Source organism: Carcharodon carcharias, chromosome 14 (assembly GCF_017639515.1).
Source record: "Carcharodon carcharias isolate sCarCar2 chromosome 14, sCarCar2.pri, whole genome shotgun sequence".
Classification (NCBI taxonomy): domain Eukaryota; kingdom Metazoa; phylum Chordata; class Chondrichthyes; order Lamniformes; family Lamnidae; genus Carcharodon; species Carcharodon carcharias.
Genome location: NC_054480.1, coordinates 23039774 through 23056414, shown reverse-complemented (window position 1 = coordinate 23056414; position 16641 = coordinate 23039774). Strand labels below are relative to the sequence as shown.

The following is a 16641-nucleotide window of genomic DNA, read 5'->3' as shown; positions in this document are numbered from 1 at the left end:
CACGACTGCACTTTAAATGTAGCGTCTGGCTCGATGAAACGGCGAGGTGACAGTGTGGCGGGCAAATCGGAGCCCACCTGCCATCGAAACGGCATGTTTCCCGGGAATGCATAATTAATAAGGCGGCATTGGGACGATACAGTGTGAAAAACAGCCATTGCGGCCGGCGGTTAAGACGTCCTTTTGCCCTTCCGCTACCGCAGTTAGTGTAAATCTGGGGAGATTCCGCCCAATGACTCAGACTCCACTGCTCTCTGGGGTTGAGAATTCCAAAGACTAGCAACCCTTTGAGAGAAAAAATTCTTCCTCGTCTCTGTCTTAAATAGGAGACCCCTTATTCTGAAACCATGCCCCCTAGTTCTAGATTCCTCCACAAGGGGAAACATCCTCTCAGTATCTACCCTGCCAAGCCCCCTCAGAATTTTACATGTTTCAATAAGATCACATCTCATTCTTCTAAACTTTAAGACAAGCCCTGCATCCCAGGAATCAACCTCATGAACCTTCTCTGAACTGCCTTCAATGCAAGTATATCCCTCATTAAATAAAGAGACCAAAACTGTACCTAGTACTCCAGGTTTGTCTTACCCTGTACTCGCCTATTTTTATACTCCATTCCCCTTGCAATACCACAGCTTAGCACGGTTAAAATATGCATGGCTTTGTTCCCTATGAACAGGGAAGAGACTGCACCTGTTCAGTCCACTTAGAGCTCTCAGAGTCTTCAGAATGAGCAGACTTCATCTCATCAGCCTGCCTACACTTGATTGGAGTTCCCAGCCACTAAAAAGGCAGCGTTAATACATTGCATTACCCAACCCCCACAAGAATATGTACTTGACAAGCAATCACGTCAATAATTAGGAATAATAAAGGCTCAGGTTGTTGTATACCTGGGATGTTGTTTTCTTTCAGTGTCTGATATGCAAATCTTATATTCTCGCCTGTATTAGTGGCCTTTTTTTCCAGTAGGATCTTGTCAACTGGCACTCCCAATTTAATCGCAGTATCAGCAAACACATCTGCCTCTGGTTGATGCCATACTCCTGTTTTCAAAATCATATTTATGATGACAAATAAGAGGAATGAATTTCCATATTTCATTAACAATAAGGAATTAGATGTTTGCATTATTCATCTGTCAATTTTATTGTTACTGTGACAAACATTCTTAAAAAAATGCAGAGCTGTAGTTAAAGTGTAAATAAGTGGTATCTGAAATCTAAGTGTTACTAATGAAGCATATTATATAAAGTGTAATGTTACAGACAGGAGGGGGGGGTTAATTTAATCAGCACTGATTTCTCCTCTCACGACCCGTCCGTAAATAGAAAGGAGTTTTCATTTGTTTCCCTCTTTATGAGCGATGGCATATTTTCCAACCCCTCGGTTTTTGTGTGATCCAATTTTCTATTAATAACCCCACAGCAAGCTCTAGATAGGATGAACTTTATTGCACGCATTCAAAACACAAAAGGAGGATTGCAATGTCATTCCCACACTTAGACAGTAAAGAGACAGATAGAGAGAAGGTTCTACAGTACAGAAAAATGAATATTGGTTCACATGGATTCCAGAGTCCGCAATCAAAGTCCAATGAGGTATTCCTTCATGGAGGTCAGTGGGTTGAAAACTGATGCTGGATAATTCTCTTTTCCAGTGATGTTTATTGCACACGATGAGATACGCATGCAGAAATGACTCAATCTTGTCGGTGATTGTACTGAATTTCCAGCAGGAGCAGTGTAGTAGGGGTCAGGTATTCCACCTGGGCAGAGCTCCTTGTCTGTAAGGCTGCTAGTTAGATGGTAAACAGCAAAGTGAGCTTTTCAGTTTAGCAAGGCAATATTACTTGTTCCACAAGCCAGAGGCCCATGTCACATGACTCCCACCTCATCACCACCTTTGACAAAGGATGTGTACCCATCATCTGGATTCCAAAGATTGGCAAATATCTCAGCCATTAGGGATTGAGAGGAAGGTTGCAGGATTTTTCTTTTCACAGATGATCCATCTCCTTCTGGCCAACCTGTGATATTAAATGCAGATGGCCTTTATATTGCTCTCTTTGAAGTTGGGCTGTACAGTCCACAGGGGGTCGTTAGTGGCTCCTCAGAGATAATGAGCTATGAGTTTTCCTAAAACTGTCAAGTGGCTCCTTTTGTTCAGGTATCACAGACAGACACAGTTTCAGCCATTTTAAAGGTCTTTGTTCAGTTTTTAAAATTTTAGAATTAGTGATGAACATAGCTATATTATTTTATAAAAATATACAGTGTGAGGTCTTAGTCCCTCACAGTAAGGAATATTTGTGAGTTATATCAGCAACTGCAATAACTTGAATTTATATAGCGCTTTTAGCATAGTAAAATATTCCAAGATGCTTCACAGGAGCTTAATAAGGCAGTCATTCAGTCAACAGATTTATTGTACCTCATATCTATAAAAGAAAGTCTTAAGCATATAACCATTATTAAAATCTCTTGTATGCAATTTTAATTTTACTTTTGTTTGTGCTACCTACCTCTATTAATGCTAATACTTTCTACCATTTCACATCATATTATTGACGCATACTGTTTTCAGTAGGATTGATTATTAACCTGTGACTACAAATTTACTCTGAAACGATCAAAATGGAATACACAAAAAATAGAAGGGAAGAACTTTCATTTATATGCCATCTTTCAGCATCCCAGGGTATCCTAAGATGCTTTACTGCCAATGTCATAGTTTTGAAATGTACTTACAGCTGTAACGCAGGGAAATGTGGCAATTAATTTGTGTACAGCCAAGCCCCACAAACAGCAATGATATAACTTACCAGATTGTCTATTTTTGTTGTAGTTTGAGGGTTAAATGCTGTCTAGGACACTGGAAGAACTCCCCATTTCTTTTTCAAATAGTGTCATGGGATCCCTTTTATCCATCTAAGAAGGCAGTTTGGGGTCTCTGTTCAGATTTTAATTTCAAGTACTGCTTGAAATAACACAGCTCTCCCTCAGTACTGCACTGAAGCACTTGCCTAGATTATATATTCAACTTTTATGGAGTGGGACTTGAACCCACAACTTTTTGCCTCAGAGATGAGAAAGCTACCGCTGAGCTAAAGTGCACATCTAAATAATTAGTCGATGCGTTACAGGAGATTTAATGCTAATGATTGATTAGAATGGGCTGTCACATTAATTTTGGCCTGTTGAAACAAAACAGTGGTATTGCATTTTTCTTAACCTAAAGTTATTAATTTTGTTAATTTTAAATATAATTGATCAAGTGAATTTATTATCCTCTTCACGATAACTTCCACAGTTCAGGAGGGGTAAACGAGCAATCTGAGCAAATGAAAGTGCTTGTAAAGCACTCATCCATGTTGTGAGCCTGCCTCAGAGTTGCAGGTGTTCTCTGGAACAGCAGCTGCTGAGAAGCTGGAGGGTTATTGATTTACAGTGAAAGGTTATTTTTGAAATTGGATATGTAAGGTCGTCCACTGTGTCTTCTAGAAAAGCAGGGAAATTTTCTGATCCCATATTTTAAATTTTAAGCTTTTTCTTCAGCGTGACATGGAACATTTGAATGTGCTGGGAGGTTTTTTGCTTGAACACGTTTAAGGCTGGGATAGGCAAATTTTTGGTCTCTCAGGTAATTAATGGATGTGGGGAGCAGGCGGGAAAATGGAGTTGAAGCCCAAGATCAGCCGTGATCGTATTGAATGGCAGAGCAGGCTCAACAGGCCATATGGTCTATTCCTGCTCCTATTTTGTGTGTTCTTGTGTTCTTCATTACTAAATATAGAAAGTCAATACCTTAAGTCAAAGAAATTCTAGGTTTTTGTAATGTGGGATTTTTTGTAATTAATGTCTAAAGATTGTGTTTAAGGTACAGGCATCTGTATTGTGAGAAAACACAGAAACTTATGCTAATCCATGCAGGCGGAGCAGCTCAAACTCTATCCCTTCTACCTTAATCTCGCAATGTAATAAGAAACCCTGTACCGGGGATGAAATTGAAGTTCATAATTTTGAATTTTACACATCTTTTACTTTAAAAGCAGTATAGAGAAGAGCAGTGAAGGTAACTGGTATAGTCTTATCAAGCAGTTCTTTGGGGTTGTGAAAATATCTGTTGTTAGTGTCTAAAAGGTTCTGTTGATGGATGTCGAATACCCAGTAGTTTAAGGTGATAAGGTGAACAGGTGTTGGGTATTGACTAGTTAATCACACTCAAATGTATATATAAAGAGTCAGCCAGCGCTGAGGGTCTGGTGTTAGTGTTGAGAAGTCAACTCTATGGTGAGCAATGAACAGTCTCCACTGAAGCATCCTAGTCTCAATGTATTTTCACAACCAGGCTTGGGAATTCTCTAACATTGGTGCACAGGATGGTTGCCTGAAAGTGAAGACTTGAGACTAAGATTTACTTCCAGACAAATAGTAGAGTTGGTATATATTTTTGGAGAGAAGATTGTAACAGGAGTCTCTTTGAAGAAAGATGACTGAAACTAGGTATAAGGTGGCAGGATATGATTTTGCACCCATTGTTCTGTGAAACGGAACCTTATGATCAATAGAAAAATAAAGTTGATGCAGGGAAAAGAAAGCAAGGAATAGTTCTGGCACTTTCACTTCCTGCCAGGAGCAAGGTAGCTGCAAAGTGTTCTCAGAACTAGATACCCAGGAACTAGACAGTGAAGAAGGTTTGGACATTCTCTTGAAACTCATGGAAAAAAATTGTGTGAAAGATGACTTATTGAATGCCTATGTGGCTTGGTCAGTCTTTGATAAATTTTGAAAAATGGATGACTTTTCCACAGAAGAATACATCATGGAGTTTACCCAATTGTATACGAGATTGCAGCGATTCCACTTGGACATTCCTAAATTAGTACTTGCCTTTAAATTAATGGACTGTGTGAGGATATCACACATGGATGAACTCTTGGTTTTAACCATTGTTAGATTCAAAGGGAGAAATGCCTTTGGATCAAAAGTCTGAAGCCTTAAAAAAATTCCTGGGAAGGCATTCATTTCCAGCCACTTTTATGAGGCAAATAAGATCTTCAGCAATGACACCAAAGATAATAGGGAAGGAAAATGGAATGTTGGCCTTTATTTCAAAGGAAATGGAGTATAAAAAGGAAAGTCTTGATAAAACTATACAAGGCACTAGTTAGACCACACCTAGAATACTGTGAACAATTTTGGTCCCCTTATCTAAGGAAAGATATACTGGCATTAGAGGCAGTCTAAAGGAAGGTTCACTAGGTTGATCCCTGGTATAGAGGGATTTTCTTCTCAAGAGGGGTTGAGTAGGTTGGGTCTGTACTCATTGGAATTTAGAAGAATGAGAGGCGACCTTATTGAAACCTATAAGAGTCTCAGGGGACTTGACAGGGTAGATGCTGAGAGGTTGTATCCCCTTGTGGGAGAGTCTAGGGCCAGAGGGCATAATCTCAGAGTAAGGCGGTGACCACTTAAAGCAGAAATGAGGAAGATTTTTTTTCTCTGAGGGTAATCAAGCTGTAGAATTCTTTACTGCAGAGGGCTGTAGGTGTCAGGTCATTAAGTATACTCAAGGCTGAGATAGGCAGATTTTTAATCGGTAAGGGAATCACAAGTTGTCGGGAAAAGGCAGGAAAGTGGAGTTGAGGATTATCAGATCAGCCATGATCTCATTGAATGGCAGAGCAAACTTGATGGGCCAAATGGCCTATTTCTGCTCCTATGTCTTATGGTCTTATAGTCTTAAGATGGAGGATACAATGCTAGCAGCATTTCGGGACTGCTCGAATATAGGGCCCAAATGTCTGTACGAAAGAAGAGTTACAAATAAAAAGTACGAGGACAGAGATGCTTTTGGGCAGTGGGAGTCAGGCAATTATAGAAGGAGGATGAACAGGAATAGTCAAGGGGTGGTCAACTGGTGCTTCAGATGCGACTTGAAGTATCATTATGCGTTCAATTGTCCAAAGATGAAAAACTGGGTTTTTGAGACAATACATGGTAGTGAAGGCAAGGAGGATGATACTGACCAATCAGAAGGAATCATATTGGTCACCAGAAGCTTCAGTCCAGTAATGAGCATCCTAGTCGCAAATTCATTCAATTGCACAGTTCTATATAGTGGATGTACATCCATGGTGTTGGTGTGGGTTGGCTAAACTGTTACATGGATTATTTAAGTAAGGAAGACCAAAGTAGAGTCAAAGAATATGACAATTGTTTTAGGTTTGAGTGAAATACCTTTACTGTTAGGTAATCCTTCCTTAAAAAAAAGGCCTAAATGAAGTTGGACATGGAGCATAATAAAGTGATTGTCTTTGGGAAATCTATAGATTTGCAATTTACACAGTCAGGACATTATTTTATTCCTATAAGGCCTATCATCTCTAGACAGAATGTTAAAAAGGTATTAATGGCAGCTGGGGGCAGGGATTTAAAGGAGAAGAAGCAAATCATTACAAAACTACACCAACAATTTGCAAATCCCTCTGGCAATAGGTTGAAGATTTTGTTAAAGGGTGCAGGGGTACAGGATGAGGAATACACTAGACTTGTCGAGGATATTAGTGAAAAATGTGATATTTGTACAAAGTGTAGGAGAACGCCATCACGATCAGTAGTAAGTCTCCCATTGGTGAGAGACTTTAATGAAATTGTAGCAATAGACCCCAAAGTATAGGATAAAGAAATAAAGTATTTTTCTTTTACATTTTGTAGACATAGTGACCAGATTTACTCTAGCAATGATAATTTATAGTAAAGAAATAAAGGTAATGATTGATAAGATAATGGAAAGGTGGGTAGAGATGGGACTGGGAGCACCAGCTAAATTCTTAACAGACAATGGAGGAGAATTTGCCAATGATGAATTCAGGAGTATGTGTGAATATCTGAATATTATGGCAGTGCATACAGCAGCAGTCTTTTTAGCAATGGGATATGTGAGAGAAATCATGCCGTGATTGATGAAATGCTCCAAAAAATTTTAGCTGACCAACCGAATTGAAAATTGACAGCTGCTCTAGCGTGAGCAGTACATGCAAAAATCACACCTCAGGTGGTCGAGGGCTACAGCCCTTATCAGTTAGCTTGTGGCAGGAATCTGAAGACACCTTCAATAATGTGGGTCCATTCCCTGGCTTTGGAGGGGACTACCATAAGTTCCATATTTTCAGAACATTTGAATGCCATGCATGCAGGGAGGAGAGCATTTACTAAGGTGGCTTCAGAAAAAAATCAGGACAGCTTTGAGGTGTCAAATCAGGCCATCAGAAATGAATTTTAAGCCTGGGGACATGGCATATTATAAAGGAGAATGGTATGAAGAATAGAGAGGCCAAGGAAAAGTTACAGGCACTGATGGAAAAACGATAATCTTGCAACATGGCAACCAAACTGTGTGAGTGCATTCCGTGTGGCTTACTGGCACTGCTTACACATTGACGGTACCTCAAAAACTGATGGAAACGGAAGATGCACCAGGCACCTCGCACACATATATGCCAGACCTATGCGAACAATAGATTGCAGCATATAACGGGCTAACTGAGAGCAGACCAAGTGATATTGAAGATCAGGATAGGGCCATTTATCACAAGGATCAACCACCAAAAGTTGGAACTAGGGTGGCATATATGCCAGAAGGGGCGAGTGAGTGGAGGGAAGCCACCATAGTAGGAAGGGCAGGAAAAGCCACAGGGAAATACAAAAGCTGGCAGAGTGTACAAGACAACGTGCAGGATATCAGATCTATGGATTGGCAGAAGGGAATAAAAATGTGGAAAGCCAGGGAATGTAGCGTAAGTTCAGTCAGTGAGCCTAATGGCGATCACAGCCCAAGGCAAAAATCAAGAACTTGTGAAAGGAAGTCTAGGCACAGGAGGGACAGGTTGAATAGTAATTGTCCAGATAGGGGCAGGAGATCTAATAGCAGATGTAGCTCAACAATAGCAAGGACCAAAGAATCGGTGAGGAGCAACACAAGAAGTAGGAACCCATACAAAAAAGAAGCTCTAGTGGCCACTAACAAGTTAGATGGTAAATTAGTAAAGGAGGCAAATCAAAAATAACTTGACAGTTGGAGAGAATTTGACATATACACTGAGGTGCCAGACAAAGGACAGCCAGTGTTATTCCCATAAATGGATATGTACACAGTACTCCCCATTGGAATGTATAAAGCTAAGGCTAGACTTGTAGCTCAGAGATTTGAGGAACAAGTGGGCAACCAGGAAGTTAGAGCACTTTCCCCAACTGCAGAAAAAGTAGGTTTGAGGATTTTCCTAGCACTGTTAGCGACATACTCATGAGAATGTATGTCATGAAGCTATTAGTGTATATAATATTTTGGAAAATTTTTTTCTTTTAAAATAGAGGTTTAGTCTGTGGGTATGTCTTAATTAGGTTAAAGTCAGTTCATCTGGGTGTTTTGATATGTACTAGTTTGAGATGTAAACAGAGAGGTAGAGTGTATTTGAGTTTTTTGAATAGAGCGTTCAAGAAGTGAGGTAAAAACTCGACACCTTTCTAGCAGCTGCCAAGCAATATGTTTATATTACTAATAAAATTTGGTATAATGAATGGGGTTTCATGGTTAAAAGAGACTGGTGAGACAATGAGAATTTGAATTCAATGAATGGTGGTAGGTATAACTTCAGTAGTTTTCAGGTGTGCAGAGCAGAGGCACTCTAAGATCAAAAGGCAGCTGCAAGCCCCAACTGGCTCCACAGTGAAAATAACCTCATTTTGAATTCATAAGGTGAAAATGCTTTGCCTGGTGTCTGGTTAAATCTATGGGTTGCTGTTGCCTTAATGGAGATTAGTTTGGGAATTTGTTAAAAGTTGTGATAGTAGTAATTTGTAGCCATGTGTATATATATTTTTTACTTGTGTAAATTAATAAAACATTTCAATTAATTTAATGTAAAACCTCAATAACTGGTGGTCTGATTCTTGAATTTAGAGTCGCGTTGCAAACATAGCACTTAAAATTATAGGTTATGACAGTTGTTTAAAGTTTCCCTCTGGGATTTTTAAATAACTCCGCTATGGTTGAGCAGGCTCGAGGGGCTGAATGGCCTACTCATGCTCCATGTTTGTATGTTCGTAAAGGCACCTTAACTGCAGAGACCTGCAGTGGTAGAAGCTATAGATATGGCTATGTATTTATCAAGTATTTTAAAGGAACTGGGGAAAATGTGTCTACAGAATGCTACATGGATAACCGTTCACTCTGCAACAATGTCCACTCAAAAAAGTGTTATGGAAAAGAGGTTGAAGATTGATCTCACGAGTGTATAAGAGGGTCTGGAAAGGAAGGAGATTTGCAAAATAAAATGGGTTGACACAAGTCACCAGTTGTCAGATTGTTTCACAAAAAGAACTGCTTGTCCAAAGAAATGGTTGGATATCCTCGAAGAGGGATGTCTTGTGTTGTAATGGAGTAAGAGAACATGGAAATTTTCATGTTGTAGCCAGTTTTTTTTTGTTTTCAAGACGGTGGTGAGGGGGGGGTGGAGGATATGGAGTATATTAAAGATTTATTGTATAAGATAACATGCATTATTATTTTGTATTTTTTCTTATGAATAGTTTTTGTTTGCGTATCAATTTAATTTAAAGAAAAGAGGGGAAACTGTCAGTATCTAAATGGCACTGTTGATGTAACTCTTTCGAGTACAAACACGTTTCCATCTGTTCCTATTCAGATGAAGTTACATTGTTTCATAGTTTGCCATTGTGAGATTTGAACTCTTGATAATCTTTTAAATTCTTTCGAGTACAAACCCATTTCTATCTGTTTCAGATGTTACATTGTTTCATAGTTTGCCATTGTGAGATTTGAACTCTTGATCTTGGGGTTATAAACCCAGTACCATAACCACTTGGCTATTTAGGCCAAGCTGTAATGTTATTGGAAATTATTTTAAATTGGACTTGTAACTCTTTCGAGTACAAACCCGTTTCCATCCGTTTCAGATGAAGTTACATTGTTTGCCATTGTGAGATTTGAACTCTTGATCTTGGGGTTACAAACCCAGTACCATAACCACTTGGCTATTTAGGCCAAGCTTAGAAGATGTAACTCTTTCCAGTACAAACCCATTTCCATCTGTTTCAGATGAAGTTACATTGTTTCATAGTTTGCCATTGTGAGATTTGAACTCTTGATCTTGGGGTTACAAACCCAGTACCATAACCACTTGGCTATTTAGGCCAAGCAAAAATTTTTAAAATCTTCCTCAAATGACCTGAACAACAATGGACACTATCAATGTAATCCCCTCATCTGCAACTCTTTCGAGTACAAACCCGTTTCCATCTGTTTCAGATGAAGTTACATTGTTTCATAGTTTGCCATTGTGAGATTTGAACTCTTGATACTCTTTTTTTTTGAGTAAACCTGTTTCCATCTGTTTCAGATGAAGTTACATTGTTTCATAGTTTGCCATTGTGAGATTTGAACTCTTGATCTTGGGGTTACAAGCCCAGTACCATAACCACTTGGCTAAAGATCTAGTAGTTTAAGGTAATAAGGTGAACAGGTGTTGGGTATTGATTAGTTAATTGTACTCCAGATGTTTATATAAAGAAGAGTCAGCCAGCACTGGTAGTCTGTGTTAGAGTGGAGAAGTAAGCTCTGTGGTGAACTCTACCACAGTCTCTACCAAGTATCCTAATCTCAATGTCTTCTTCCACCAGGCTTGGGGATTCTCTAACATCTGTTACATTTGAGATGATTTTCAACTGCTGCCCTTCTAATTTTCCCTGAATAAAGGGAAGTCAGATCAAAATTAATGGTGTAGGGAAGGTGGCTGTAGGGTATATTGCACTCTACCCAATGCTCTCTTTATGCTGGACAAACAGCCCAACTGTCTGATATAGGCATGAGAAATGCTTAAGTGTGTAACTTGGAGTCCTACACTGGTTATCGGACCCCTAAGTACAATTTTAACGTGCAAATGGGTGGAGCAAGCTTCAATGGCTGAATGCACTCTTTCCATCCCTGATTTTTCATGAATATGTAATTTATAAAATAGTGGGTTAAAACAAATATATTTACCAAATTAGGAAGAGCAGAAACTTGAGTATGTTTTTCTATACATTGTTGAATTTGAAGAGGCACAACAAAATTTAACCAAAGGCCATCTTTCAAACATAGTCCCTATAAGCACAATAGAACTGTAGCAAGTGCAAAGTTGCAAACCTACATCACACTATGAGCTACAACAGAGAATGCAGTAATGCCAAAAACAATTATTATTATGCCATTTATGTGACAGAAATACTATCTTATCTGGATATAATGAAGAAGTAATATTTCTTACCTACAGTATGGTTTCCCAGGTAGCCAGTAAATAGTATCTGTGGAGCCCAATTTTCAAGGTAAAGATGTGCAGCTCTTTCAGCCACTCGAATATCATGACACCCCAGACCTATTATTACGTCACTCTGGAAACACAGAGACACTCAATCAGCCTTCTTGCAATTATTATTAGCAGTCTCAACATCGGTAGTAATAACACGTGCTCAAAAACAATTTGAATTGTCATCAAAAAGCTAATTACTGTTAAGAATGACTAATGGAAATTGAAGTGTATGCATCATGGCTGAAAATTTTACTTGGCAACTTATCAGAGTGAGTTACCTTCTGATGAAAGGTCATCAACCTGAAATGTTATCTCTGTTTCTCTCTCTCTCTCTTTACTGATGTTGTCAGACCTGCTGAGTTTTTCTGGGAGTTTCTGTTTTTTATTTCTGGTTTCCAGCATTGGCAACATTTTTCTTTTGTGTTTGATCTACCTCCTCACCTGATTTACTCAGTCAGTCACACCTCTTTCTGTGCTGTAACTTTTCTATGGTTCTAAGTGCACTTCTCTCTTCATCGCTACTATATCTTTGCCCTGTTCTCTATTTTCCTGTTGCCTTGAACTAACCCTTTGCACCAAGCAACAGTTACTTCTACCCCTTTCTAATGCCTAGGTGTCAATTTTACATCCTGCCACTGGCGTATTTGAAGGCAGGGGTGGCGGGGGGTTGGAGGGGGTGTGCATGTGAGATAAAGCGGGTGGCCGGCCTACCACTTTCCCGCCCACCCTACCGTCCTGTCCCCCATATCACGAGGGGTGGGTATGGCAGCCAACCGCCCATACGCCAAATGAGGCCCTTATGTGGACAATTAACTGCCTCTGAATGGCCTCAATCCACCTCCACAGCAATTTTTTGGTCTGCAGGAGAAGGTGGGAGGAGGGCGAAAAGCTCGGCAGCTTTGACAGCACAGGCTGTTGTCGGGCAGGAAGAGGGGTGGTACCACTTTTGGGGGGTCCCCTGTGCCCATCAGGGGCAACACCCCTCAAGATGGTAACCCCCTCGCTCCCCACTTTATGTCTCCAGCTACCAGCCCACCCTGGCCTCTGTCTTTGAGGGGCGGAAGTCCCAGTCTTACCTAATTAAGGCTGGTCCGAGCTTAATATTGCTGTTGGGCAGCTGGGCTTTGCATTGGCAAAGTGCCCAGTGACTTTCAGATCGGCAGCACAGGTAATCCATCCCCTGGAAAAATCTACCCGCTGGATTTTGTGCAGGTGCATTTTATTCAGGACTGAACAGTAAAGCAAGCTAGAAAACTATCCTTTCACCTCTGGTTCTGAGGTTTGAATCATGCCCAAATAAGTGACTAAAAAAAAATTGCTTTCTCCAGCAGCTGAAAGAATGCAACATGAGCAGTGTTTGTGCCATTTCCGCTTGGTTCCCTCATGGCTATGGTGGGAGGGCTTCACAGCATTAAACTGACCAGAGTTTGGCAATAAAAAGGGAAAAAATCTTTCCCTGTCTCATGCCACAAGCGTGTATTAGGACATATAACACCATCTGCTTATGATTTCCTATCCAGTCATAGCAAAAAAACTCCCCTTAAGTTGGCAATCGTATTCAAGCTGATTGGTGTAAGAAATGGAAATAGCACACCAGGGTGGCAGAAGTTTCCAGAATGGGGCACATTGTTAGAATAGAGCTTCACTCTGCTTTCGCCCCATGCTATACCTGACCTGCAAATGCTTGACATTGCCATCAAGTGGAAAATCTTACCAGCACCAAACTCTCTCGCCCAAAAATATCAAGAAAACTTTACTCCTTTACGGGATTAATTTCTTCTTGTTTTGCCAATGGAAAGTTTACTTAATACAGCACAATGCAAAACAGAGTCAGGCTTCTCCCCCAGTGACAGCCATCACAAAACATGATGAACGTGATACCCTGGTGTGTATAATAGTTTTCTTGCTCAAATTATCTTGTGATAACCACACATTTCAGGCACATCAGTCCCCTTCAACCCCTCGGGCTAAGTTCTCCAAAACTGTAGCTATTTAGGTAACTGTCTGGAATAATTAAGGTTTGACAATTGCAGATGATCTTTCACATGTGAAACAACACAATCTTGGTAGCCTTTCTCACAAGTGAAAGATCATTAACATTTGTTTCTTCATGGGCTTTGTAATCTATTTTTGTTCTTTTAACAGGACTTTTTCCAAATCAAGATACTATGGGTGCCGAGAGAAAATTTAGTTTTCAATGTGTGTTTTGAACTGTTTGAACATACATATTTATGCTGATAAAGGGTATAAGAGCAAATACATCGCTTCTATGTACTATTGTCCCTTTTCCATCTGTGCAAAACACTAAGCAAGTTTCCCATGAAAGCATTAGTAGAATAAACCACGCATACATGACATAAATGGAGGCCAAATCAATCTGACCTTGCCATCTGTATTAATGCTGTCTAGCTGAGAAATTCATGAAGTATGCTAAAATGACAACCAGTGCAATATACACATACTCTGCCGACCCTGAAGGTTTCTCAAGAACATGGACTAGTAGACATCTATTTTTTCATTAGCCATCTTGGGGCTGAATTTACTTCCTATGAAAGCTGAACAACAACTTGAAAATTTAACATAGTTAACTGTCCCATGGCACTTCCCAGGAATACAATCCGATGAAATTGACCATGCCAAAGAAAGAGATATTAGGGGTGGTGTAAGATGTAAGATTTTCAGTTGGGTCTTAAAGGGCAAGAGAGAAATGGTGAAGTGTAAGGGTTCAGGAGGGCATTTCAGAGCTTAGGGCCCAAGATGTCTAAAGACATAATAATAGTAGAGCAAATAAAGTCGGGGATATGCAAGAGACAGAGTTGGAGGAACACAGAATTCATGGAGGGTTGTAAGGATGAAGCTATGAAAGGATTGAACAGAAAGATAAGAATCCTAAATTAGTATAATAATAGATGTCCTGGAGTGACTTTGGGGTTATAATCCCATGCAAATAAGATAAAAGCAAAATACTGCAGATGCTGGAAATCTGAAACAAAACAAAAATAGCTGGAATGCAGGAGTCAGTGTAGGTCAGCAAGCGATAGGTCAGTGGGACTTGGTGCTAGTTGAAATAAGGGCAGTAGAGTTTCAGATTCACAGAGTTATGCAGGAAGGAGGATGGGAGGCTGACTAAAAGAGCTTTGGAATAGTTAAGCCTGGAGGTGACAAAAACACGGAGGAAGGCTTTGTCAACAAACGGGCTAAGCCAGGGTCAGAGGCAAGTGATATTGTGGAAATGGAAGTAGACAGTCTTTGCAATGAAGGTGTTCTGGGGTCTCAAATTTAGCTTATAGGCAAGTAGCACACAGTGGTTTCAAAGTCTGTTTCAGCTTGAAACAGTGGCCAGGAAGGGGCATAGAATCAAAGGCGAATGGAGCAAGCAAATTAATTTTACAATAAACAATCATTCGAATACTTATCTTTATAGCTGTGCTAATGCATAGTTTGTCTTTTTGCCTGTCATTTATAAAGCTCTCCTACCTTTACAAGAGGTTGTCCCAATCGAAGGTAATTCCATAACACTTGTGCCCATTGTTTACAGTCATTATCCATGCCACTCACATCATCTCCATCAGCTAAAATAAAGAACCGAATATCTTTCAGTGTCATCTTATTGGACGAGTAGCATATGGAAGTTTAATTAGGCTACAGTCCTATTGCAGCCACCGGTCTTAGATTAGTATGTGTAGATGATGATGAGGAGTTATCAGATCTAAGTTGTACGGCCAGCTGTATATGGCGACGGATCACAATGACAATCACAAAATAGCTCCACAAATGTGCGCTTGTGTTTGCATCAGTACTCTCTGGACAGCCAACCTTCATTGCTGGAACAGGGGTGGGAGCATCAGCCTTCTCCTTACATTAAAAATATTGAAAGGTCAGTTTACAAAGTACCAAGAAGTCCATCAGACTTCACCAGCACTTTTGAAGTGTGACTTTGCACCAGACTACAGCAATAATGCATCTGTAGTCTGCTCAAACCATTTTGATGGTTCCTGAATAGAGCCAAACTGCTTGATTTTAATGTGCTCCGGTTATGAAATAATTTTGCTACTTCTAAATGAATCCACACCTCAAACCATTTTGTGTGAACAACAGCCTCAAACTAAATATGTTTCAAGTAAGTTAGTAGGCATCTTAGCAACATTTCTATGCTAATATTGGGGTTTATTTCAATGACATGAAAAACTGGCCACATTGGACCACCCCAAAATTTAAGTTTAAACTAGTGCCTGAAAAGGATTTTCATGAAAACTTAATCCATTCTACATATAATTGCAAATCTAAATTTAACTCTTAAAAACAGAGTTACTATGCTATGGGCTAAATATGCAGTCAGTGGCAAAGTGATAGTACTCACTGCTGACCTCAGTAAAAGCTGTCCACAAAGATCTAGAGATCTTTGAGACCCATCTTTCCCTTTCCTAATGTTAGTTTAAATCTGGCACCAAATCAAGGGTATCTGTACTGCAGCAGTGATGTCAGCAAGCAGGGTAAGCTGCCAATCACGTTGAAATATTCTTACAGACAGAAAGCTGGGAAGTTTAAGGCACAGGCGATCATTACTTTTAAATTAAACTTTCAGATGGCAAAATAAATTATGATTGGATTAAGATAGAAGCTAAACGTCATAAACAAACTTTTAAAATATTATTTTTAAAATGTGGAATTTTGTATCATAATGGAGAAATTTTGCTTTTTAACCAATTTAAAATTAGCTTTGCAAGGCTAGGGACAATTGCGTATTTAGTACCGTGACGGCCCATGTGCTTTTGTCGGGGAAGGTGGGGGGGTGTGGAAAATATGCTTTATGTTGATATGATGGTCCCTTTAAGAACTAGGTTTCTCTGAAAGAAAATTTCTTGTAAAAAGCAGCTGGCTTTCCACTAACTGATTGTATGACCAAGCTGCCTGGGAGATAAACAATAGAAAAAAAGGGTCAACCAGAAGTTAATTATAGGGGTGAGTAGGTTTCTGTAAGTGATTCTGTGTTCAAAAAGTTTGGTTTTAGTTTTAGAACAAGCTGGCTAGAGGGAATATTTCTTTCAAGCAGAATTCAGATAAAATTCTGTGTTGGCTAAATGGGTTTTTAAAAACCTGGTTATTGGAAGGACTCTAGTTGGACTTCTAGGAAATACAAGCTGATGAGAGCAAGAGAGAGAGAGTTCATAGATACAAGGCCCCAGAGTTAAAGAACATTAGAACCGGATGAGTTCTGACCTGAAGTGGCTATGCTTAAGATGCTAGTGACACCTTTGTAGATTGGGTAG

The 16641-nt window shown here is 39.7% G+C and overlaps 1 protein-coding gene across 2 annotated transcripts in view; it reads right to left on the bottom strand.

Annotated features, from left to right (window-relative positions):
* LOC121286702 (uncharacterized protein SCO4629-like) overlaps nt 1-14920 on the bottom strand; it is a 28333-nt gene extending 13413 nt beyond the window's left edge. The window contains exons 1-3 of one of the 2 annotated variants that reach the window (XM_041203700.1): nt 14849-14920; nt 11330-11453; nt 894-1046 (exon numbers count right to left, since the gene is read on the bottom strand). In XM_041203700.1, coding sequence (XP_041059634.1) covers nt 894-1046; nt 11330-11453; nt 14849-14920 — 349 coding nt within the window. Of the gene's footprint in view, nt 1-893; nt 1047-1543; nt 1798-11329; nt 11454-14848 lie in introns of those variants that run through there. The other variant, XR_005945032.1, reaches the window with a different exon arrangement.
* Nucleotides 14921-16641: the final 1721 nt, after the last annotated feature.